The sequence below is a fragment of the Mustela putorius genome, unplaced genomic scaffold (assembly GCF_011764305.1).
Source record: "Mustela putorius furo isolate JIRA1106 unplaced genomic scaffold, ASM1176430v1.1 tig00000870_pilon_pilon_pilon, whole genome shotgun sequence".
Lineage (NCBI taxonomy): Eukaryota > Metazoa > Chordata > Mammalia > Carnivora > Mustelidae > Mustela > Mustela putorius.
Window position 1 is genome coordinate 1,556,652 of NW_025421503.1, and position 27,679 is coordinate 1,584,330.

At 35.9% G+C, this 27,679-nt stretch overlaps 1 protein-coding gene across 1 annotated transcript in view; it reads right to left on the minus strand.

The window, feature by feature from the left end:
• Window positions 1–7,701: 7,701 nt before the first annotated feature.
• Window positions 7,702–27,679, minus strand: part of HDX (highly divergent homeobox) — a 247,300-nt gene continuing 227,322 nt past the window's right edge. Inside the window, exons 8-10 of the mRNA XM_004776045.2 lie at window positions 27,390–27,473; window positions 16,290–16,412; window positions 7,702–12,203 (exon numbers count right to left, since the gene is read on the minus strand). Of these exons, the coding sequence (XP_004776102.1) occupies window positions 12,078–12,203; window positions 16,290–16,412; window positions 27,390–27,473 (333 nt within the window). The 3' untranslated portion in view covers window positions 7,702–12,077. The remainder of the gene's footprint in view (window positions 12,204–16,289; window positions 16,413–27,389; window positions 27,474–27,679) is intronic.

Consider the following 27,679-nt stretch of genomic DNA (forward strand, 5'->3'; position numbering starts at 1 on the left):
TTCTGCATCGATTGAGAGGACTATGGGGTTATTCTCTCTTCTCATTTTAATTTGTTCTATCACATTGATTGATTTGTGAATGTTGAACCATCCTTGTAGCCCAGGGATAAATCCTACCTGGTCATGGTGGATAATCTTTTTAATATGCTGTTGGAGCCTGTTTGCTAGGATCTTGTTGCGAATCTTAGCATCCATATTCATCAGTGATATTGGTCTGAAATTCTCCTTTTTTTAGGGTCTTTGCCTGGTATGGGGATCAGGGTAATGCTGACTTCATAGAAGGCGTCTGGAAGTTTTCCTTCTGCTTCAATTTTTTGAAACAGCTTCAGGAGAATAGGTGTTATTTCTTCTTTGAAAGTTTGGTAGAATTCCCCAGGGAATCCGTCAGGTCCTGGGCTCTTGTTTTTTGGGATGTTTTTGATCACTGCTTCAATCTCGTTACTAGATATCGGTCTATTCAAGTTGTCAATTTCTTCCTGGGTCAATTTTGGGAGTGTATAGTTTTCCAGGAATGCATCCATTTCATCTAGGTTGCTTAGCTTATTGGCATATAACTGTTGATAATAACTTCTGATGATTCTTTCTACTTCCTTGGTGTTAGTTGTGATCTCTCCCTTTTCATTCATAATTTTATGAATTTGGGGTTTCTCTCTTTTCCTTTGGATTAGTGTGGCCAATGGTTTATCGATCTTATTGATTCTTTCAAAAAACCAGCTTCTAGTTTCATTGATACATTCTAATGTATCTCTGGTTTCTACCTCATTGATCTCAGCTCTAATCTTGTTGATTTCCCTTCTTATGTGTGGAGTTGGTTTGATTTGTTGTGGATTCTCCAGTTCTTTAAGGTGTAGAGACAGCTGCTGTGTTCTGGATTTTTCAATTTTTTTTGAGGGAGGCTTGGATGGCTATGTATTTCCCCCTTAGGACCGCCTTTGCTGTATCCCATAGGTTTTGGACCAAAGTGTCTTCATTCTCATTGGTTTCCATGAATTGTTTCAGTCTTCTTTGATCTCCTGGTTGATCCAAGCATTCTTAAGCAAGGTGGTCTTTAGCTTCCAGGTGTTTGAGCTCCTTCCAAACTTTTCCTCATGATTGAGCTCCAGTTTCAAAGCATTGTCATCTGAGAACATGCAGGGAATAATCTCAGTATTTTGGTATTGGGTGAGTCCTGATTTGTGACCCAGTATGTGGTCTATTCTTAAGAAGGTTCCATGTGCACTTGCGAAGAATGAGTATTCTGTTGTTTTAGGGTGGAATGTTCTGTATATATCTATGAGGTCCATCTGGTCCAATGTGTCATTCAATGCTCTTGTTTTTTTATTGATTTTCTGCTTTGATGATCTGTCTGAGAGAGGCATGTTAAGATTTCCTATTAGTGTATTCATATCAATATGACTCTATCTTGATTAACAGTTTTCTTTTTTTAAAAAATAATTTATTTATTTTCAGAAAAACAGTATTCATTATTTTTTCACCACACCCAGTGCCCCATGCAATCCGTGCCCTCTATAATACCCACCACCTGGTACCCCAACCTCCCAACCCCCCACAACTTCAAATCCCTCAGATTGTTTTTCAGAGTCCATAGTCTCTCGTTATTCACCTCCCCTTCCAATTTACCCCAACTCCCTTCTCCTCTCTAACACCCCTTGTCCTCCATGATATTTATTATGCTCCATAAATAAGTGAAACCGTATGATAATTGACTCTCTCTGCTTGACTTATTTCACTCAGCATAATCTCTTCCAGTCCCGTCCACGTTGCTACAAAAGTTGGGTATTCATCCTTTCTGATGGAGGCATAATACTCCATAGTGTATATGGACCACATCTTCCTTATCCACTCGTCCAGTGAAGGGCATCTTGGTTCTTTCCACAGTTTGGTGACCGTGGCCATTGCTGCTATAAACATTGGGGTACAGATGGCCCTTCTTTTCACTACGTCTGTATCTTTGGGGTAAATACCCAGGAGTGCAATTGCAGGGTCATAGGGAAGTTATATTTTTAATTTCTTGAGGAATCTCCACACTGTTCTCCAAAGAGGCTGCACCAACTTGCATTCCCACTAACAGTGTAAGAGGGTTCCCAGTTTTCTTATGTAATTGGCTGCTCCCATATTGGGGCCATAGATATTTACAATTGTTAGATCATCTTGGTGGATAGTCCCTTTAAGAATGATGTGGTGTCTTTCTGTATCTCTGACTATAGTCTTTGGTTTAAAATCTAATTTATCTGATATGAGAATAGCTACCCCAGCCTTCTTTTGAAGCCCATTGGCATGAAAGATGCTTCTCCCTCCCTTCACTTTCAGTCTGGGTGTATCTTTAGGTTCAAAATGGATCTCTTGTATGCAACATATGGATGGGTCCTGTCATTTTATCCAATCTGCAACCCTGTGCCATTTTATGGGTGCATTTAGGCTATTCACATTGAGATGATTATTGGTTGATACATTTTTATTGACATCGTGTTACCTTTGAAGTCTTTCTTTCTGTAGATTGTCTCTATATTTCTGTTCAATGCTATTCTTAGGATTTTTCCTCTTTTATAGAACCCCCCTTAATATTTTCTGCAGTGTCGGCTTGGTGGTTGCATAGTCTTTTAAGCCTTGCCGGTCTTGGAAACTCTTTATCTCTCCATCCATTTTGAATGTCAGTCTTGCTGGATAAAGTATTCTTGGCTGCATGTTCTTCTTATTTAGTGCCCTGAATATATCTTTCCGGCCTTTTCTGACTTGCCAGGTCTCTGTGGACAGGTCTGATGTTATTCTGATGGGCTTCCCTCTGTAAGTAAGGAGCCTCTTTGCTCTGGCGACTTTCAAGAGATTATACCTACAATTATAATTCCTCAATTTGACTATCAGGTGTCGTGATGTTTTTTTGGAATGTATAATCTTGGGTGGAGACCGTTCAGCCTCTAGTACATGAGCGCTGGTTCCATTCGCGAGATTGGGAAAATTTTCATTAAGAACTTGTTTCACTATATCTTCTAGACTTCTTTCTTTCTCCTCCCCTTCAGGGATTCCAATAATTCTGACGTTGGAACGTTTCATGGCATCATTTATTTCCCTGATTCTGTTTTCATGGTTTCTAAGCTGTTTGTTCCAGGCTTCCTCCTGATCCTTTCTCTCTGTTTTTCCTCCAGATCACTAATTCTATCTTCTGTCTCAGTTACCCTATCTTTGAGAGAATTTAGATTAGATTGGAACTCATTTAGAGTATTGTGAACCTCCTTTCTGGTAGCATTAAGCTCTGCCCTAAAATTGTGAACATCATCTCTTGTCGCTTTCAGCTTGGCCCTAATCAATTCTGTTTGGTCATCCATGGCTTTCTCCAACCTAGCTATTGCCTGGATAATTGTTAGCCTGAATTCTCTTTCCGACATATTGTCTATGTTGACAGCCATTAGCTCTGTTGCAGAAGGTCCATCCTCTGTATTTTTCTTAGGTTGGGCATTCCTCCTCCTAGTCATTTTGGTGAGAGATGACTGAACAGATGTAGCTGGATATATCAACTGTGGTGCAGTCAAGGTGCAACCTGGAACACTTCTGAGCAATCAAGAATCCCCACCCAAGTGAGAGTAAAAAGAAAAGAAAAAGAAAAAAGAGAGAGAGAGAGAAAGATAGGAAAGAAAGGGAAGATGAAAGAGAAGATTCAGCCCAAATGGGCCCCAAAGTAAGATTTATGAAGTAGACAAAAACAGACAAAGAGACTGATAAAAGTATATGACAAGAGAAAAAAATATATATGCAAATAAAGGAAGAACCTCGTCAAAAAGTACCCCAAGTGTAAGATTTATATGCTATCAGGACAAACACGAAAACAGAGAAACACTGGTGGAAGAAAAAAATGGGAGAGTGGTTATAAATTCTCAGTGTGGATGAGGAAGTTTGTTTTGATTCTTCCTGGATGTATCTTTATATTTGTTAAAGGACTCAACTTTCCTAAGATAAAGGGGGATTAAAAATTGGTTTACCTATAGGGGTAGTATTGATTGGGGAAAGGGGATTACTTTGAAGTTTAACTCTATATGAATATTAGAAAATAAAAATAAAAAGGAATAAACTAGACTAAACTAAACTAAAATTAAAAAAAGGAATTCAAAAAATAGAAATGCAAAAGAAAAACATAGGTGTATGTATCAAAAATTTCAGTTTAGAAGGTTATTATGGAATTTGATGTACTGGACAGCTCGCTGTGATGGTAAATAGGTTAAAAAATTATGTATATATTAAAAAAATGAACCAGAATAGTGGGAACGAGTAAAAAATAAAAGTTTCCCTATGAAGTAATGGTTGTTCTCTTATAGTCCTTTTTTTTTTTTTTTTATTCCTTTCTCGGTTTGTTTTCTGGGGTGGGGCCTGCCATGTGGGTTTTCAGTCAATGATGTTCCGTGAGTTAAGTCCTCCAGCCCCCTCAAGGGGTTGGGCTCTGAGGAAACTGGTTTTTTTCAGGCTTTTGTTCTCTGGCGGTTTTTATGTTTGTTCACTTTTTTTTTTTTTTCTCTCACCTTGACCGCTTTTGATGGTTTTTGTAGTTTTAGAGGAAAACAAACTGCACCCCTGACCTCCCTCTCAGAGAGAAGCCTCAGTCTGGCTGCAGAGTCCAAATAAGTTCCCCCTTGGCCCCCGGCAGAGCAGGTTCCAAGTCGTGATCCCTGGGGATGCAGGATCTTTTGCCTGTACCCAAAGCTATGGCAGTGGTGGCTGTCTGGGCAGCTCCAGACCACCAGAGAGGTTTCAAGCAGCAATTGCACACTGAGATTTTCCCGCAGGCCCAGGCTGGGAGCACCTGGTCTTTCTGGGTCTAAGAGTGCCCGGCTTGCGAACACCAATTTCGGGGAAGGCTGTGAGTGGCACAAGGGTCTCAGGCTCTGAGAACGGGGTGCAGGTCTGAAAGCACCAGGCTGGGCCTTCTAGTACCTCTCTGGGGGGAGAGTTTGGTGCGGGGCTCTGAAACAATGGCGCGTATCAAAGGGCGCTGGCTGGGCCTTTGTACCTCTCTCAGGGGAGTATCTCAGGCTCTATAGCAGGGCTCTCACGTTCTGCCGTCAGGTATGGCTCCCATCCCCTCACAGGAGCCGGACCCCATGCATTCTCGGGCGTGCTGGCGGCTTAGGGACCAAGACCTGGTTTCTCCGCCGCACTCTCTCTGGCTCAGCACCAGGGGAGGCTGTCCTGGGGCCAGATACTTAAGCCCCTGTCCCTAGCTGCCCTGATTCCCACAATTCCCCCCACCCCCACCGTGATCCTTTCCTCTTTTGGAGTGCTTTCAACCAGTCTCCAAGTTAATGCTGGTCCCCAGATGCAAGGCACTCTCGCTCATAGGGGGTATTACTTTCCAACCGGTTACCTCTGGTGGCTCCCTCCCCCTTTTGTTTATCTTCCAATATTAGCCCGCCGTTCCCACTCTGCTTTACCTGCCCACTGGCGTCTTCTGCCCCTGTAGAGTTCCAGATGTGTATAATTCTGATCTCAGGCTGATTTCATGGGTGATCAGAGTTCTTTGGTAGGTAATCAGCTCACTTTGGGTTACAGGTTGAAAAGGCGCCTCCACCTACTTCCTCGCCATCTTGTCCCCTGATTCTATTCCCATTCATTTTTTTTGGGGGGGGTTTCTTTTTTTTTTTTTTTTACTTTGATATAATTTTTATTTTTTTATAAACATATATTTTTATCCCCAGGGGTACAGGTCTGTGAATCACCAGGTTTACACACTTTACATCACTCACCAAAACACATACCCTCCCCAATGTCCATAATACCCCCCCCTTCTCCCAAACCCCCTCCCCCCAACAACCCTCAGTTTGTTTTGTGAGATTAAGAGTCACTTATGGTTTGTCTCCCTCCCAATCCCATCTTCTTTCATTTATTCTTCTCGTACCCACTTAAGCCCCCATGTTGCATCACCACTTCCTCATATCAGGGAGATCATATGATAGTTGTCTTTCTCTGCTTGACTTATTTCGCTAAGCATGATACGCTCTAGTTCCATCCATGTTGTCGCAAATGGCAAGATTTCATTTCTTTTGATGGCTGCATAGTATTCCATTGTGTATATATACCACATCTTCTTGATCCATTCATCTGTTGATGGACATCTAGGTTCTTTCCATAGTTTGGCTATTGTGGACATTGCTGCTATAAACATTCGAGTACACGTGCCCCTTTGGATCACTACGTTTGTATCTTTAGGGTAAATGCCCAATAGTGCAATTGCTGGGTTATAGGGCAGTTCTATTTTCAACATTTTGAGGAACCTCCATGCTGTTTTCCAGAGAGGTTGCACCAGCTTGCATTCCCACCAACAGTGTAGGAGGGTTCCCCTTTCTCCGCATCCTCGCCAGCATCTGTCATTTCCTGACTTGTTGATTTTAGCCATTCTGACTGGTGTGAGGTGATATCGCATTGTGGTTTTGATTTGTATTTCCCTGATGCCGAGTGATATGGAGCACTTTTTCATGTGTCTGTTGGCCATCTGGATGTCTTCTTTGCAGAAATGTCTGCTCATGTCCTCTGCCCATTTCTTGATTGGATTATTTGTTCTTTGGGTGTTGAGTTTGCTATGTTCTTTATAGATTCTGGACACTAGTCCTTTATCTGATATGTCGTTTGCAAATATCTTCTCCCATTCTGTCAGTTGTCTTTTGATTTTGTGAACTGTTTCCTTTGCTGTGCAAAAGCTTTTGATCTTGATGAAATCCCAATAGTTCATTTTTGCCCTTGCTTCCCTTGCCTTTGGCGTTGTTCCTAGGAAGATGTTGCTGCGGCTGAGGTCGAAGAGGTATTCCCATTCATTTTTATAAAATGAAAGGATTTCACCACCTTAACTCAATGTTTTTGCAGACTGAGAAACACTTGGATCATTTGAAGTGCATGTTTGTATGTGATTTTTTTCCCCTTGCAACACTCTTGAACTGGGAAGGAAAACTGTTGATGTGCTATTTTAAACTCACCTCCTGCCCTCTCCCATTATTTAGGTAACATGAGCAGTTTTCATTGGTTTAAGATTTTGACAAAAAAATGCATGGGCATATTTTATCCAAATTAAAAGCATGCTCTACTGGTGTCAAGGAGAGCCAGATTTAGATACAACCCTATCACTTTAAAAAATTTGTTATGAAAATAACATTCTTTGCTTATTTGGTGGCAATTTACTTTCTGGTTTTACTATTTAAATATCCTTCCCTGGAAAAATCTTTTTATCTATCACTGAATATCCACTCTAGTGCATTGAAATTGGAGTAATTCTTTTTTAAGTAAAGTCAATTAAAGATGATGTACTTGGAAGCTTGGAATTCAACCAAATTTTCACTTGAGCATTCCATGTTCTCCCTTCTCTGAGACACAACATCTTATTATTGTCTGCATTTTGGGGGGTCTTTTTTATCAGAGCCTTATTTTGGGAGGAAAAATTATCTTTAAAAAAGGAATAATGCTTTAAACACAAAGAGTTATGGGGCATCTGGCTCTTGATTTAGCTCAGGTCATGATCTCAGAGTTGTGAGACAGAGCCCTGCATTGGGCTTCCCATTGAGTGTGTAGCCTACTTAAGATTCTCTCTCTCTTTCTCCCTCTGTCCCTCCTCCCTCCATTCTTGTTCTCTCTCTCTCTCTCTCAAAAACAAACAAACAAACAAACAAAAACCGCAAAGACTTAGAGAAATAAACATTAAAAGAAAGAAATAGATGTCTATTAGTTGGAAATCATTTATTGCCTCTATAAAATTTAAATAAAAACCCTATAAAAGATCACATTACAATAATGTAGTTTTAAGGTGGTAATATATTTCAGAGGTAGTATCAGTAAAATGGGATGCATAATCACTTAAAGGAATTACTTAACAAGTTAACATAAAATAAAATATCAATGCAGAGCAATATATACTCAGTATAAGCTTTAACGGAACAATCATAATTATAGTTTCATGAAAATATTATTTTATTCTCTTTCCATTTTAAGAAATATGACCTTAATAATGGTTTGTTTGGGGCAATAGTATGCTGACCATAGTCTCACAAATTAGTAGGATCCTCCCTTATATTATCACAAAATAATAGCCCGATATGATGAGTATACTAGTGTTGTCTTCCAAAAATAACACCAACTTCAAAGATAAACATTTACTCATCTTTTAGACACTATAGCACTGATAGCTCTTTAAAGGGCTAATATATCAGAATTTGTCATTTTTTAGGACCTGAATGAAAATCTAATATATATTTTTTTTAAATAGGCAATACTCCTGCTATAGCATCACTACAATGTGGAGAAAGGACAGGCCTTAAAATATTAAGAATTTCTTCTAAAAATGATCATAAACTATCGGGTTAAAATGAGGAAACTATTCCTTGGAAATGGGCTGAATGTCCCCTCCTCCCCCCAAATATAAAGCAACAAAGTCTAATTTAGAGCCTACAATTCTTCTAAATACATCGCTTCTGTTTTTCCTACAAATTTAAAGATGACTGGCTATGAAAGTGCCTTAAAATAGATACTGTTGTCTTTGGGGCCTCTTTGACATTTCTTGAAGTTCTGGTAGTATACACAGCACATGATGTGATTGGTTTGTAGCTTTTTCATCTCCAACAATAACATTTTTATCATGATTACATTGGTAAGCATAGAAGTTCTAATGTTGATATATGACCTTACAACAAAGCATCCCCAGTTCCCATAGAAAGAACAATTTTCTTTCTTTTTTAAGATTTTATTTATTTGACAGAGAGAGAAAGAGAGGGAGGATGAGCAGAGGGTAGGGGCAGTGGCAGAAGCAGACTTCCTGCTCAGCAGGGAGCCTGATGCTGGGCTCTATCCCAGGACCCCGAGATCATGACCTGAGCCAAAGGTAGCTGCTTAACAGACTGAACCATACAGGTGCCCTCCAAGAAGTCCAATTTTCTTTTCTTTTCTTTCTCAGTGTTCCAAAATTCATTAAGAACAATGTTCTTTTAATATTTTCCTTGCATATGCTAAGTTTGCTATTTTACAGGGTAACTATAGTTCTCATTTTCTTGTGACTAATGTTAGCTTGGCTGGAATGAGGAAGGTATCTTCAGGTTATTTTTTAAAACCTATTTTAAAGTAAGTGTTCTTAGATAAACATTTGTTACTTAGAAACTGCTTGGCTATCCTAAGCTGAAAGCAAACATCAAAGTGTAGTTAAAAGGAAAAAAAAATTTCACCTTGGTATCTGTCATTATGAGAGATGCTTCAGATAGTATGGTCTGTTTTAATGTGTCAAAACCCTAAAGAATGAAACGTTAGTTGTTTTTCTCCCCCTAGTCATGAAGATGTCACAAAAGCAGTCAAACTGATATTTTTCTGCTTTAAGATGTCTCAAAAAATTCCAACCTATTATGTGTTAAAAAATATATTTTCTTCATAATAAACTTTTAATACTTGATTTTGGCAACTTTTAAAAAATCTGCAGTACTTAATTTAATTCTATCAATTATGATTTTTTTTCTGGATGCAGCTATTTCTTTTGGTCCCTGGTACAGAACAACTACATTTCATTTTTTAAATGTTTTAATTTTGAGGATAAAATAAATAACTCTGGTGCTGAAACACAAAACAAAAGGATTCCTACGTGTACTGTTTCTATTTTAATGGAACTTTAAAACAGGAACAAAGAAATCATCAATGTGTCCTCTCAAAATTGTAGATGATCATTTTTTTAGGAATCACACCTAACAATCTTTAAGTTTATTAAAATTTCTACTTAAATAACTTTTATTAGTATCTCTGAGAAAGTGAAAAGACATAATTCGTTTTGAAGTTTATGCCTTGCTAAGGAGTAGAAATCAAATGTCCCTATAGCAGAAGCTCGATGAATATTTTTTGATTTGGTGTCTAATTGCTGAGGTGTAACCGATACAATCTGTAAAGCCGAAAGATGTAGGAGAGAATTATCTATCCTTACTTGGTGACAAGAGGGTGTGGTACATAAACAATGTATCTTGGAACACTGAAAAAATAAAATAAAATTGGGGGAAAAAAAGAACCAAATAAGACAGAGCTTAAATTGGAGCAGAAGAAATTACAGTTTAAAGATAAACTCAGTGAATAGGATGGAGCTCCTAGGAGAGACTTGAAATCCTGGAATTTGTTCATTCTATCCTATGAGATGGTTTCTACACTTACGTAGGGACTCTCTATCTCATGGAGGAATTGACTGATAAATTTATTCCTAATGCCTGAAGTTCTTTTACTCAGAACTCTTTTTCTGAATGGAATTTTACTTCACAGCAAGGAGTATTAAACATTATTTGAAAAGAACTGTATGGCTTTTATCTAAAAGGGATCATACCTAACCACTGAAATATTTCTGTTAACAAAAGAACCATAGCAGTAGCATGGCAATAGTCATAAACAATAGCTGACAAAATAAAGGATTACCAACGGACATTTCAAGGTCAAAGATAAACATGACTGCCTTTTTGCATTCATAAATAGGTATCTGAATTCCAAGATCAAAATTGATTTTGCTTGCAAATTACAAAAATATGTGACATAGAAACTTGATGGCCAAAAGAGCCATCTAGTTGGAGCATCTGGGTGGCTCAGTCAGTTAAGCATCTGACTACTGATTTCAGCTCAGGTCATGATCTCAGGGTTGTAAGATTGAGACCTTTATAGCACTCTGGGATGGGCATAGAACCTGCTTAAGATTCTCTCTCTCCCCGTCTCCCTCTGCCCTTCCCCCACCTCTCTCTTTCCCTCTCTTAAAAAAAAAAATGAAAGCCATCTAGATACTTGATTAATCTTTTAGGAATAGATAATAATTTAACAATGCAACACAACTCCACACAGCCAACTCGCAAAAACATGATGCTGTGTGCTCAGGGAGAAACTAAGAAACTGGCATTTTCCCTTCTTTGGGTCTTGGTAATGCCAGCTGGTACCCCAGAAGGAACAGTGTGCAAAGAATTGTCTACAGTGTATGGCCATCTGGTACCTACTAATAGAACAACTGGGTGGCATGCCCATTTTAGGAGTGCACTCACAGAAAAGTGTCCAGGAAATTCAGAGGACTGTGATTTACAACCACAGTAGTGTATAACTCTTTTTGGATATTATCCTTGGTGGATGGCTCTGTACAAGCCTCAGATGAGAATGGGGCAAAATTTGTGACAAAACTCAGTGGCTAGATTAAAAAAGAAGACTCTACCTTGACTTCCTGTTTCATAAAATGTAAGAATTGAAAAAGTATTATGAAGATAGTGATAAAAGTGTAATATTTGTGCAAAATTCCATCTAACTTAGTTATACAGATTTACTAGTAGAATGTGAATCTTACCAATATTTGTCATTTGCAACAATGAAGAATCCCCATTAAGACTAATCTTTTACAACATTTTGTTTCTATACACTTAATAATTTATTTGATTTCATGTTGGTTAATTACTTTTCCATAGTGATTTCCCCCTACCGCCCAAATATTTGGGTTAGAAAATGGAAGAATACCAATAATTTACAATTATAAACCAGTGATCCTTAAATTTTCATTCATCAGCTGAAGTCAAATTGTCATAGGAAATCGAAATATATCCTAGGACTCATTCAGGTAAAATCATTTTTAAGGTTTTGTTTTCAAATTTCAGTCCACTTTCCTGAGTAAAGGTGTATGTAGCTGATAGGAAAAGGAGAGAGAATAAAGATGTAATGGCTATAAAACAAAGCTAACCAAGCTTTAGTAACTTGATAAGTAATGCTGAAATAACTTTATTTTTATGTTTTGGGTCAAAACTATTACTAAAACTAAGATTCTTCTAAAAACCAAACAAAAATCTTTCAGAAATTAGACATTACACATTTCAGATAAACTGTCAAAAATTAAATACAAATGTTCCTCAGAGTTTTATCAGTTTGGAAAAATTTCTCAAATGATGCTTTTAAATTTCACATACATTTTTACATTGTAGCCATTATATCTTGTCCATTCTTCACAGAATGTGTCAGTTCCAACAATATGTTTTTCCAACTGAGGAATTTTGAGGCAAGAGAATGCAGTTATCTGGAAATGCACAACTGTTAGGCAGTCAAAAGTCTGTATGTATCATGTAACCCCTGTCAAATCACAAGCTGTCTGAGGCATTTTTCTCTGATAAAGAAGACACACTGAATGAGGTATCATCAGGCTCTGGTGAGGCATGATTGAAATCCATCTCTTCTAATTCAGGAGGTAAATCTGACAGCAGTGCCTGAGCCAGAAAAATCAATTTTTTAGAATTAGTATGTGGACAGGTTTTTTTTTAATTTTTTCAATTTTACATTAATAAATGTTCTTTCTTGTCAATTTATATTCATGGACTTAAAGAATGAAACATTTCTCTTCAGGACCTTATACAGTATCTTACATAAAAGAAAACCTCTTCATACACTATTAAGGAAGTAATAAAATACTAGATCTTGAGAGTGTGGATTATGTAGAGTGAAACCCTGGGTAAAAGGCAAACTATGAGGGAAATGCGCAACTATTCTGGACAAAGTGCTTTGAAGTATTTGAGAAAAGTGATTTTCATACTAGTTTTTAAGTCTTCACTGATCACTGCTAAAGGGTTTTACAATTATATTCCTTATTAAAATACTCCTGCCCACTTATACTGTCCTTTATAGAAAAACACATATCACAAGACTAGTATGCACTTCGCTAGGAGAAAGAACTTATTAGGGAAAATCTCAGTTATTCCACTTTAGACTAAACATTAACAACTTGAAAATTCCAAGTAACTTTTTTTCTTTTCTAAGGCTATGCCCATATCTATCAATGGTCAAGCACCCACCAGGGCACAGTTGGACAGTAAATCTAGCTGTGAAATTATATCTCTAGGAGGCTGCTCATTTCTTGGTTGGAGTAAATAGGATAAGCCAAGAGCCATGGACTAAGCTTTGCCATGGAAAAATCGTTTCATCTGGAATTGTATAACATGTATCCATACAAAGGAAATAAATGTTTAATACATTTTTATGTGGCTGACAGTCCTGATGCCCATTTGACCATAAAAAATACTGTGAACTAAATGATTGATTTGATGCTTCCAATATTAATAATGTATCATATCCGGGTACTTTAAGACAGAATTACTTGTAGTGTGGACTTTTGGTGCAGTGGTAAATAAGGACCAAAGGAACATGGACAAATGCAAGCTTGTCATTACTGAATTAAGGAACAGAAAGGGCATACTGGAGAATTTATGAAATCCACTGTTTAAATAAGACAGTATTTTATTCTCTTTATTAAAATAAATGTCATTTATACATTTGTCTTATAGCAGAGGGACAAGATTAGAAACTTTCTCCTTTTTGTTAATCTGCATAAGGAAAGACTAACTCCTATCTGACGGGAAAGTTATTTGTTTTATACTCTTAAATAGCACATGAACCTCTTGCTGAAATTTGGAGAATTCACAAAGCAGTCATCTACTGGTTCTACATGCTTTCTAAGGTGCTAGGTTGCAGTAATAGAACACACAGCCATTTTCTTCTAGAATAGTTGTTTATCACTAACCCAGTCAAGGAGGAACAAAGCCTTTGCTGACATTAGTTGATCATAGTTTAAGAGAAATATATCACTGGATTTAGTTCACTTTGTAACTGTGAAGAAGCCATATGAAAAAAGGCAAAGTCCTCCACTCACATTCATTGAACATGTGCTTAGAGTATTAGAAAGTCAGGTAAATGAAAATACTTGATGACATTCTAAATTCTCGTGGGGATACCCTCAAGTCAAAAGAGGATTATTATTTTTTTTTGTAACTTAATTTTATGTAGCTGACTGACTATATATAAGCAGCATGGGGCACTGTTAATGCATGAGGTCCACTTCAAAATTCTTTTAGTATCTTACTGGATTGCAACATTGACACACTGAACAAATCTATGGATTATGACAATTGCTAGAGCTGCCTTTTACATATATATTAAGTAAACACATAACTTTTTTTTTTAACTATAGATTCTTCATCAATCTATCTTTACAGACTCATCTGGTGCCATTATTCCCAAAAGATTAAAGCAATTCCCAAATATATCATCTGTATTTATAATACTTATGCAAAGCCCTGGGGTATCAATGCCAAGTTCCATAAGATTAATCATTCTTATCCTCCTTACAAAGTGGGGAAATTTAAGTTCAAGAAAAGCAATTGATGTGGCTGGGATCACACAGTGAATTATCAGGAGAAGAAAGACACTAATGATAATACAGTGGTGGCAAAATTATTTTAATTTAAAAATGGCTATTAATTAAAAGAAACCCTTTGGGTAATCTAAAATTTCAATCAGACAGTGTCATATATTTTTTTTAAAGCCTGGACTGCTTTATTGGAGAAAAATACGCTGTGAACCACTCATCTCAGTTTACCCAAAGCAAAATTAATTGAAAGAAATTAAGAGTTTTTAAAATAAGAAACCAATGACAAAATGGTTTTCTTTTATTAAATAGAATAAAAATTGCTTTCTTCTATAAATAAAACTTCTAAGTATCTCATAATGTGAAGATCAGTAACTTAAAAGATCACCTTAATAACTTTTGTAAACTACTATTGGTGTCTTCTATACTTAGACATGTGTTATACCTGATCTCAACTATAAAAATTAGTATTTTCTCTTTGGATGATGAGTATATAGGCTATGAATTTCAGTGCAATTTTTGTATAATTTTCTCTTTTTTATGGCCAAAGTTTTGCCATATCTTAGTTCATCAGTATTCTATCAGAGGAAAAGTATAAGAGGAGAAAAGTAAAATATACAATAGTTATTTTTCTTATTTGTTAGTGGCCTTGGGGAAAGAACCAAGTCATTAGAAGTAGAAACAAAATGCAGTCTGTGTGCTGTTCCTAGATATCAAGACACATAGATAGATGTTGCTAGTTATCTGCCAATGTAACTCTGAATTCAAAACCATGCTCTAACTTTTGGGACCAGGCCCACACTCCAAGTTATTTCTGAAGGTGAACCTAATTTTTTTTACAGTTATTGAAAATTTACAGTACCCTTGGGACCATGTTTAAATCTGCCACCTTATTCATTCAAAATCCATAGTTTACATTCCTAAAAAACAAACACATTTTCAATATGCCATGGAATATGGAAAATGAATAACTCATGTAATACAGCAACATGCTTAAATAAAGCTGGCAAAGCTAACTGAAGACTACTGTCTTGGAATATCTGTGTGTGCGAAGCACAGGGAAAGTAAACTTATAAAACTGGGCACATACTGTACATGCTGGTTTGAGTCTCATGAGTAAATTAGTTTCTTTTAAAAAAGAATTGTGGGATGCTAATACTCTTCTTTTTCCCTGGAGATATCTGGGATGAGCTACAAATAAGTAGTCTTGCTTGGATATAAGGGATGAATTTTTGTACAGTATGCATGAGATTTCTTTCCTGAATAAAAACCTACAAGACTGCTTCCAAATTAATGGTTACTTGTGTGACCTACTATTCACTGAATGTCTCAAGAATAGTATACCACTCAGGCAAATTTGGTATCATTTAGTATTGAGTGTAACATTAGAAAAATTCTATAATTTTAAAGCAAGCTTAATATATTTTTATATACATTTCACATAAAAAATGAGACAACATGTGTAATTTGGGAGGAATTTGTAAATATAATTCCACAGTGACAAATAAAAGACATCTTTGGGGTAAAGGAACCAAGCATTCTAGTTAAACTGGGAAAAGTAAATGATGCACTGTGATCACAAAGAATTTTACAAAGTAATTTCATATTTCTTAGTGATAAGCAGCATATTTTGAAATAGAAGGTATTTAAACATTTGTGAAATCTATTGAGGTCTGGAAGGTAACTGAAATACAGAAGAGAGGCAAATGCCTCACCTTTTTTTTTTTTGGAGTTCCAATAAAACTTTATTTATAAAAACACACATCAAGTTGGATTTGGCCCTGAACTCTGCACCAGAATATTTTATTCACGAAAGATTTCAAAATGTGTGTTTCTCCAGTTAGGGTAGCCCAGACTCTACAAACATGGAGAATTTATTTAAAATTAATTTTTAAAGTTATTTTTTCCTTTTTAACTCTAGCCTGAAATTAACAAAGTATTAATCAATTATTTTGATTTTCTATTAAGGCAGCACACAAATATCTGAATACCTACTCTTAAAAATACTGTGCTAAAAAAGTTATAAAGTAACAAATCCTTTCTTGAGGCAGGCAGGAAAGAAGTATAAAAATGAAAAAAATATTAAGAACTCAAATGTGCCATGTCATTTTTCAACATGATACATTACAGCTTACTATTCTCTTCTGGCACCTACCTGTTGTTGTTCCTTATCATCAGCTTTCATAGCTAGTATCAAGCTTCTAACAAATGTCTGAAGTTTAAAGTATTTTTGCTTTTGAATCTCTAGCTCATTTTCAATGAATCTGACTTCTTCATTCTGAAGGAGAGAAGATCAAACAATATAATTATCCTATGCAAACCTAGGACTATACATGTTTGATGCGCAACAAAATTCTAAAAAAGCAATCAAATTAGGAGGACAGTAAAGAAGATGTGGTCCATATAGACAATGGAGTATTACTCAGCCATCAGAAAGGATGAATACCCACCATTTGCATCCACATGGATGGAACTGGAGGGGATTATGCTGAGTGAAGTAAGTCAAGCAGAGAAAGACAATTACCATACTGTTTCACTCATATGTAGGACATAAGGAATAGAGTGGAGGACCACAAGGAAAGGGAGGGAGAACTGAATAGGAAGGAATCAGAGAGGGAGACAAACCGTGAGAGACTCTGGACTCTGGGAAACAAACTGAAGGTTACAGAAGGGAGAGGGCTGGGTGGATGGGGAAGCCCAGTGATGGGTATTATGGAGGGCACATGTTGTGATGAGCACTGAGTGTTAAACACAACTACCGAATCATTGAACACTACAAAAAACAGAGAAGAAGATAATATTTTGGCATAAGGTATATAAAGCACAGAAGAAAATTTTACTTTTTAATTTTAATTAATTAAATTTAATTAATTTATTAAATAATTAATTAAATTTTAATTTAATTTACTTCTAAATTTTAATTTTTCTTTTACTCAAAGACTACTCAAAGCAAATCACCAACAGAAAATAATTTGCAAGGTCAAAAATACAATCAAATAAATTCCAGTAAGGTAGAACTCAAGAAACAGTTCCCTTTTGGAAAGAGTCCTCCTATATTAAACCTAATTAGCATTTATATTAGGATTAAGAATAGGCAAAGTCCAATTAAGCCCAATTATCAAGCAATAGCAGATGCAGTAATGCTGAATGTATCATTCACAAAGGCAAATACTGAGAAAGAAAAGAGTATTTTGCACCAAGGAGGGAATAAAATTACTACTGTCTTTGTCTTAAGTAGTTGTTGAGTTCCCTGCCTTTATGTAGGAGTCTGTTATTCAGAAAATATTTCCTAATGTGCCACTGTGTACCACTGAGACACAATCTCCTTTCACTACTTTTGTTAGTTTGGTAGGAAAAAATAATATACTAGGATTTGGGGAGATTTTAATGCCAGGTCTACTGATAGCTGTGCAAACTTGGGCAGGCCAAACTCTCTGTGATTCTGTTTACTCATCAGTAAAATGGATATAATACTATTAATCTTTGGCAGGTCTAGGTTTGAGGGTTATATGGTCACAGAAGTGTTCTGACTAGATTTTATATTAAATCTACAGTAATCAAGAAGTTATAGTTTTGGCAAAGGGTGGACATATAGATCAACGGGACAGAAAAGAGTCCAGAAAAAATATATATACAGTTGATTTTCTTAAAACGTGCTGAGGTAATTCAATAGACAAAGAAAGGACAATCTTCCAAAAAACAGTGATTGAACAAATGTAAATTCATATTAAAAAAAGATTATCAACTCTTACGTCATATACACAATTTAACAAGAAATTTACAAAACCTAAAACCATAAACCTAGAGGAAAACAGGAGAAATTTTTTGTGTCTTTGGGTTAGGCTGTTTCTCAACAGGCACAAAAAGCATGAAACTTAAAAGAATTCATTAAAATTAAAACAAACAAAAACCCCTTTGCTCTTCAAAAGACACTTAAGAAAATAAAAATATGAGCTTCATATTGGGAGAAAATAATTGCAAATCACATATCTGATAAAATACTTGTATTCACAATACATAAAGAATGCTTATAATACAATTTTAGGATCACCAACAGAATAAAAACAGAGAAAATACTTACACACTTCATCAAAGAAGATATGTGAATGACCAATAAGCATGTGAAAAATGCTTAATATCATTTTTCATTAAGGAAATGCAAATTAAAACCCCAATGAAATATTACCACTAACATATTACAATATCTACAGTTAAAAATACTGACAATAGCTAGTTCTGGTGAGAATGTGGAGCAATTAGATGTCTTGCACATTGCTGGTGGGATTATAAAACAGTACATATGCTTTGGCAGTTTTTTATAAAATCAAACATTATATAATCTTTCTTTCCTACCATCTGACTCAGCACTACTAAGTATTTACCCAAGGGAAATGAAACATGTGTCCACAAAAAGATATACATGAATATTCATAACAAATTTATTCATAATAGAAACTAAAAACAATACAAGGGTTCATCAGCAGATAAGTAAATTGTGGTCTTGGTTACAGAACTGTGTCCACTTGTCAAAAGTCATCTAACTATACAAAGGGGTGAACTTTATTGTATGGAAATTATATATCGAGAACTTGATTTAAATTGTTAGCTGGTCCTCTTGCAGGGAAAAAAATACATAGAAATGTTAAAAATAAGCTATGAGTAAAAAAAATAAGCTATGAGTATTCTCTGTAGCTGAACTGGTCTCAAAGATCATAGCAGGACTTAACAAGGTATGTTCAAAGAGCTGCATAGAAGGTATTACAATTAGTTAAATATATGCTAATTTTTATTGTTTCAATTGAGAAGATATAGTTACAATAATCGTATTCAATCTGTGAACTGCATCAATTATTTTATCATTTTAGAACTTATTTTACTTAATAAAACTGCTTCCTTTTCAGACCATTTAATATCAAATGCATCATCTGCAAATAATTATTTAAGCTAAATTCCTTATCCACAGGCACCCAACAATCTAAATTATTATAAGTAAGCATTATAATAAAATTTCATATGCTTCTGCCATATTATGTTTGACTAATTCTAAACTTTTTTTTTTCTTTTTTTTATTTAGGATTCACTGTCAGAGCAGTAGTATTAGTAAAGTGCTGACTCAGAAGTCTTTTCAAATCAGGAACTGTAGTGTCTGCTTTGAATGCATAGTCTTAAAGAGCTGCACTCACAGTCCATTAGAAAAAAATTTTAAAATATTAACTTACATTTGCAGAAATCACAAATCATCTTTCTGTATACAGATCTCTATTTTCTATGCAAATATTTCTTCTACTCAGTATTTATGCAACATTTGAAAAACAAACAGCTTTAAGATAATTTAATAGTGCAAGTATTTTCTTCTTGGAGCTTTTTAAAAAAAAAATTTTAAGAATTTACTTGACAGAGAGAGAAAGTAGGCAGAGAGGCAGGCAGAGGGAGGGGTGGAAGCAGCCTCCCCGCTGAGCAGAGAGCCCAATGCGGGGCTCAATCCCAGGACCCTGAGACCATGACCTGAACTGAAGGCAGAGGCTTAACCTACTGAGCCACCCAGGTGCCCCATGGAGTTTCTTTTTGTAAGCCTGTGAAACATTTCCTAGATTACAGGCAGAAATTTATGTATGTATGTGTATATATATTTAAATATTTTATTTATTTATTTGACAGAGAGAGAGATCACAAGTAGGCAGAGAGGCAGGCAGAGAGAGACAGGGTGTGGTGCCAGCAGGCTCCCTGCTGAGCAGAGAGCCCGATGTGGGGTTTGATCCCAGGACCCTGAGATCATGACCTGAGCTGAAGATAGAGGCTTAACCTACTGAGCCACCCAGGTGCCCCTTGGAGTTTCTTTTTGCAATCCTGTGAAACATTTCCTAGATTACAGGCAGAAATTTATGTATATTTTAGAGATTTTCCTAAGTAAGTGTTGTCTTCGTGAGAGGAACTAGTAAGATAACATCAGTCACTGAATTGCACAAAAGATCCAGCTCTAGTTTCTTGTTAAAATCTTCCCTGCATTCCTAGTAGTCTTTGTCAATTCTTCTCCAAGAAGATTGTAGGGAGAATTCAAGGCTTCATGTGGACAGGAGCTCTGATATCTGAGCAGGTAATCAATGGCTGTCCAAACTGAGGTGTTATTTTATGATGTAGCTACTCATAACTCAGAGATTGAGCTCACCAATTTGTCTCATAAGCATTTTGTATTAGTCAAAACTCCTAGCAATGTGGATTTCTAGCAATCAATCAGAAAACCCACTATGTACAAACTGAATATTGTATAGTAATAGTTATCGAATGCACACAAGTAACCATTCTTTCATTTTGTTACACTGAATCTCAAGAATGAGAGACTTTTTAATTCAATGTGGGAGAAGAGTTAGAGTGATCCAGTTTCTAATCTTAATGTATTTTATGTAAATGAGCATTTGCATACTGATACTCAAAGTTTTTCCAAGGATAAGTAAACTAACTTCACTCATGCAGGAACTAAATGCTGGGCACCTTTGTGCTGGAAACTAGGCCAGGGAACACATGGATGACTAAGATAAATCTCTACTTTCAAGAAACTTATGATGAATATATTTAAGAAACCAACAAAGTAATTATGATCCCCAAACAAGAAACACTAGCATGCATATGCAAAAAGAGAAGACAACTGTTCTCTGAAAAAAGACTGAATTTCAAAACTAATAAGCTGTTTTTTTAATTTATTTTTTATTGTGTTATGTTAGATAAGCTGTTTTAAGTCAACATTCTGAAATCAGCAATAAGAGCCACTATATGGGGTTTTATTTACCCTTAATTTCTATCTTATTTTTCTTTCTGGGAGAAAATAGTTTTCAATCTAACTAATCTCCAACAAATCAATAAGGAAAAGACATTAATGTATTAGAAAATTGGGCAAAATACTTGAAAAGTTACTTCAAAAAGATTATAGAAAAAGCCAATATCATGATTAAATATTTAGGTGTATGAATTACCAGGAAAATGAAAATTAAAACCACAATACAATAATATTTCAAATGAACCAGAAAGGCTAATAACATGTAAAAATCAGACAGTACTATTCAAGGAGATTAATAGAATTCCTATTCACTGATGTTGGAAGTGTAAAATTGGGAATTCCATTAAAGTTAAACATTTTCACATCTTTTCTTTATAATCCAGCAGTTTCATATGCATAAGCATGGAAGTGTATATACATTTACACATATACATATATTTTATATTTATTAGTTTGCTACATAATCATTATTATTGAAGTAAAATTGACATACAATGTTATATTGGTTTCAAGTATACAAAATATTGATTTGACAAGTTTCTCACTGCTCATGATAATAAGTATAGTCCCAGTCTGTCACCATACAATGTTACTACAATGTTATTGAATATATTCCATACCTTGTACTTTAGTACTCTGCAACTTATTTATTTTATTACTGGAAATTTGTATCTCTTAATTCCCTTCATCTATTTTGCTCATTCACCCACCCACCTCCTCTCTGGCAACCACCACTTTGTTCTCTGTATTTAAGTGTCTGTTTATTTTGTTTGTTCATTTGTTTTGTTTCCTGAATTCTGTGTATAAGTGAAACCATACGGTATTCATCTTTCTCTGCTGAATTCATTTTAATTAGTGTGATACCCTCTAGGTCCATCCATGTGGTTGCAAGTGACAAAATCTCACTCTTTTTTTATGGTGAAGTAATACACATACACCACATACACACAAACACAAACACACACATACAAATGATTTCTTCTTTACCCATTCACCTATCTACAGACAGTTTGGAAAACTATGTTTCTAGGAATTTATTCATTTTTCTAGGTTGTCAGATTTGTTGGCATATAATTTTTCCACAATATTCTCTTAATTCTTCATATTTTGTGGTATCGGTTCATATTTCTCCCCCTTCATTTTATTTGAGTCATCTCTTTTTTCTTGATGAGTCTGGGTAGGGGTTTATCAATTTTGTTTATCTTTTCAAAGAACCAGCTCTTGGTATCATTGATCTTCTCTGTTATTTTTTAGACTCTATTTTACTTACTCTTGCTCTAATATTTATTATTTCCTTCCTTCTACTAGCTTCAGACTTTGTTCTTCTTTTTCTGCTTCCTTTAGGTGTGAGGTTTGGTTGTTAATTTGAGATAGTTCTCATTTCTTGAAGTATGTCTCTATTGCTATATAAACCTCACTCTTAGAACTGCTTTTGCTGCATCCTAAATATTTGGACTGTTGTGTTTACATTTTCATTTGTCTCCATGCATTTTTTAAAATTACCTTTGATTTCTTCATTGACCTATTGTTTGTTCAGTAGTGTGTTGTTTACCTCTGTGTGCTTGTGTTTTTTCCAGTTCCCCTCCACCCCGTGATTGATTTCTAGTTTCATATTATTGTGGTTAATATTATGCTTGATATTATTTTAATCTTTTAAAATTTATTGAGACTTGTTGTTTGGCCTGATATATGACCTATCCTGGAGAATGTGTCATGTGCCCTTGAAGAGATTGTGTGTTCCTCTGCTTCTGCGTAGAACGTTCGGGAAATGACCATCAGGTTTATCTGGAGTAAGTGCCATTCAAAGCCAGTTTCCTTATTGATCTTCTGTCTGGATGATCTATCCATTGATGCAAGTGAGTTGTTAAAGTCCCCTGCTATTGTTGTATCACTGTCAATTTCCCCCTTTATGTCTGTTAATATTTGCTTTATGTATTTCAGTGCCATGTTGGGTGCATAAATATTTACAATAGTTATATCGTCTTGTTGGATTTTCCCCTTTATCATTATGTAGTATCCTTGTTTGTCTCTTATTACATACACTCTTTGTTTTAAAGCCTATTTTGTCTGATATAAGTAGTGCTACCCGGCTTTCTTTTTTGCTTCCATTGGCATGGTAAATATTCTTCCATCCCTTCACTTTCAATTTACATGTGTCTTTATGTCTGAAGTAAGTGTTAAGTGTTTCGTAGGCATGATATAGATGAATCTTGCTTTTTTTATCCATTCAGTCACCCTATGCTTTTTGATTGGAGCATTTGGTCCACTTGCCTTTAGAGTAATTATTAATGGATACATACTTATTGCCATTTAAAAAATTGTTTTCTGGTTGTTGTGGTAGTTCTTCTTTGTTCCATTCTTCTCTTGTTTACTTCCCTTATGTTTTGATGGTTTTCTTTAGTGTTATGCTTAGCTTCCCTTCCATTTATTTTCTGTTTCTTGTAATTTTTTGTCTTGTAGTTGCCATTGCATTCATATATTACATTTTCTGTGTATAGCAATCTATAATAAGTTGATGGTCGCTTAAGTTTGAACACATTCTAAAAGCACTAAATTGTGACTTCCTCCTCCACGTTTTATGTATATGATGTCATATTTGACATCTTATTTCATGTATCCCTTAACTGATTATTTTAGGCACACTTGATTTCACTACTTTTGTGTTTTAACCTCCATACTGGTTTTATAAGTGACTAATACCTTTCACTATATGTTTGTTATTCCCATGAATGTTTCCTTTCTTAATTTTCTTACTCCTAGTCATGGCCTTCTCTTTACACTCAAAAAAGTCCTTTTATCATTACTTGTAAAGTAGATTTAGTGGTGATGAATTCCTTTAACTTCTTTTGTCTGGGAAATTCTTTCTATCCCCTTCAATTCTGAATGATAACCTTGCTGGGTAGGTTATTCTAAGTTGTATTTTTTTTTCCTTTTTTCACTTTGAATATATCATGCCAATCCCTTCTGGCCTACTATGTTTCTGGTGAAAAATTAGCTAATAGCCTTTTTGGGTTTCCTTTGCTTGTAACTGTTTTCTTTTGTTGCTTTTAAATTCTATCATTACATTTAGCCATTTTAATTATTATGTGTCTTGGTGTAGCCCTCCTTGGGTTCATCTTGTTCGGGATCCTTTTACTTCTTGAATCTGGATTTCTATTACCTTCCCCAGGTTAAGGAAGTTTCCAGCTATTATTTTTTTCAAATAGATTTTTTTGGCCCTTTCTTTCTCTCTTCTTCTGGGATTTATATAATGTGGATGTTATTATGAATGATAGTGTTGTATTGTTTTATTAATTTTATTAACCTATTCTCTTCCATTATTTTTTCTGCTTTTTGATGTTCAGATTGGTTACTTCCCATTATCTTGTCTTCCAGATCCCCGATCCATTTTTCTGCATTCTCTAATCTGCTGTTAATTTCCTCTAGTGTATTTTTCATGTGATTTATTGAACTCTTGAGCTCTGACTCATTCTTGTTTATATTCTCTCTCTCTTTTTGGAAGTTCTCACTGGGTTTATCCACTCTTTTCTCAAGTCTTCTGAGTACCTTTATGACCTTTACTTTGAACTCTTTATCAGGCATATTGCTCATCTTTGTTTCATTTCACTCTTTTACTGTGATTTTGTGTTTCATTTGGGACATATTACTCTGTCTCCTCATTTCATCTAACTCTCTGTGTTTGTTTCTATGTGTTAGGTAGGTCAGCTACATCTTCTGATTTTAAAAATTGTGGCCTTCTGTTGAAGAGGTCCTGTGGTGCCCTATAGCACAGTGCTTACATGTCACCAGAACCAGGTATCCCACAGGTGTCCCCTGTGTGGGCTGTATGTATCCTTCTCTTGTGGCTGAGCCATGTTTACCTTCAGCCCAGAGAGCTTCAAAAGCCTACTTCTGTGGGCCTCTGTGAATACACTTTTGAGAGTCTGGACTGAGGCCAGGTAGGACCAGTTGGTGGGTGGGCCCATTATACATCCTAGCAACATGCTATTAGCCTCTCTGCCAAAACTGCACAGGAGTGTAGGGCTCAGTCCCTGTACATGCAGATAAGAGGCCTGGCTACAGGAGCTGTGGGTGCCTGGTGTGTGGGTTTGTTACACCTCCCCACGATGGGGGTCAATTTGGAGTGGCACTGGTCTGGGCCTAAGCTGCATAACAGGTGTGGTTGGGCAGGAGCAGCTTTGGAACTTGTGCCTGCCATGGCAGGTAGGTTGGGTGTAGTTGGTCCACAGGGGAATTCCAGGGTGAAGCATTTGGTGTTGACAAGGAAGATGGAGAGTGTTAGAAATTGTTGTTTTAAGCTTTTGGCTTTTTACACTGGGGGAGGGAAAGAAACAGGTGACAGCTTACACTTTTGTTCTTGTAGAAATTTGCAGATCCTTGCCCTTCTGGCACATGGTCTAAGATGACCCAATAAATCTCTTTCATGTATAACCCAGCCAATTTCCAAACTGCTGTTTCTATGCTATGTCTTGGGCTCATTTATATTACTAATATGTGGTTCTTTATGGGTAGGTACTTGGTTTCCCAGCAACCTCCACGTTCCCTGACATCAAGCTTACTGATTTTTAAAGCTCCTAGAGTTAAAGTCTGCTAGTTTTCAAAGTCAGACATTAAAGGGAATTGTCTTCCTAGTATGTGTCTCCAGCACCAGTGGTGCCCTGTGTGGGGTCTGAGTCTCTCACTTCTCTGTAGTTGTGATGTCCCTCTTGTTTGTGTTTAGTCACACAGAGAGTTTGGGTCCCAAATGCCTCTCTGCCCCTCTTACCCCTTTCAATGTGGCTTTCTCTCTATGACTAGCTGTGGAATGTCTCTTCTGCTAGTGTTCATCATTTTTTCAGAGATAGTTGCATAGATGTAATGTTGCCTAGGTGTGTCTGAGGGAAGAGGTAGGCACAGGAGTCTCCTAGTCTGTCACTGTGTTTCTTTCACTAATTTGTCCTGACTTTAGAATTAAGGCAATGCAATTCAGAGATGAGGTGAAGTGTTTTTAATAATGATTATGAAAAATATATTTCTATACAATTGTTAAATTTTTAGAGTTAAAAAATAAATTTACGTAGGTGGTGATGTGTTGTCGAAGACATTCCTAATAGGGTAGTTAAGGACTTCTTGTTCCCGCATCATTTACCACATGGAAAACACAGGATCATTAAATGTCCTGTAGAGTTCAATAAAAATGTTAACTAGCATTCCTGGGTTAGACAGTCTACCCTACCCTGGTCTTTAGCTCCAAACCTTCTCAAGTGGCACTCCAGAAGTTTAAGGTTCTCCAAAGTATCCTTTGTTCTTAGCCCAGCCTCATTTGACCTTTTTGAGAGTGCTAAGAGGAAAATACTTAACAGCTGTGCAATCCAGTCCTCTCCTCTGTAGTTTCCATATCCTGTGCTAAGTGGCACAGAGCACTTTTAAACCTGAACTGGGCATTTGGAAATATTTTATGACTATGTAGGAGAGATTAGAATGATCTCTTATAGTTCAGAAACAATCTTAAAATTTCATTAGTCGGAAATACAGTTTAAATACAGGATTATGCTGTGCTCTTTAGGCACTTATGGAATAAATTTCAAAAGATAATTGTCTTCTGATGATAATATTCAATATTATAAATTCTGACATGCTATAAACATTTAGGGAACAATCTGTTGAATGACATAACTTTCAATTATAGAAAAATTGAAAAGAGTTTTGAGAAAATGACAGCTATTATCTTTTCTGATTAAATGTTATTTTCTGTTAGCATTTTAAGATTATTAATCTCTGCTTTGAACACTTAAAGTTTTCCACCAAAGGACTTCTCTGTATGGACAGAATGATTGTTTGGCCAAAATTTCAGAGGCCCGAGGTTACCTAGTAAGATAGGATATTGATTAACAAAGGAAAACAACTACATATCTATGCAGAAAACATATCGATGTAGACAGATAGCTCATGTCAAAATTTCATAAAGTTACATATGGCACACTCTCAAAGTAAGCCTTTCAGTTTAGGTACCAGTGAATTTAAGAAAATATCACTTCTCTTTATATTCATTTGGCATTTGCTTCAGGAATTGTCTTTAAACTTCTAAAACTGGTTCCCTAAAAATGATCTTCAAAATTTGCAATTCAAGATAAAATTAGCAAGGGCCACTGGAAAAAAATCTCCCCTTTACCACCATTTAAAAGTAAACACTAGCTTTAAGGCCATTGTCATAAATTTCACATTAACCACCATTATGTCCTGCCTCACCTTGATGTACACCGTCAATACCTACTCCCACTCATCAAGCTCTTTGCTTAAAACAATAACCACTAAACCAGCCAGAATTAATTAAAATGTCCATATCCTAACTGGTATCTAAGCGCCTGAGAAAGTCAATAGGGAGCCCTACTTTAACTTATTAAAAAAAATTGAAAGTGAAATAAACTAGTACAAAGGTAATATAAAAGTCTGCCTCATTTAGTACCTTCTTTTAAGGAATTCAGAATTTGAAATTACTTTCACCTTATAATCCAAGAGAGAATTGACTTGTTCAACTTCAGAATTACTTATCATGTCACTTTCTTCATCATCAATAATTTCTATTTTCTGTAACACAAGTAGAGAAGTATTCATAAATACGTATCTGATCATCAACACTATATCCAACAATGTATAGTACATAAACATTCAGTGTTTAGTTTTAATGATGGGGTTGTCTTGTCTAAGTTATCCAGAATAAATTCTGATAACTGGTTCTTCAGTGTTATATACAGTGTATGTCTGAGCCACTTTTTGGTACCTTTAACTGATGA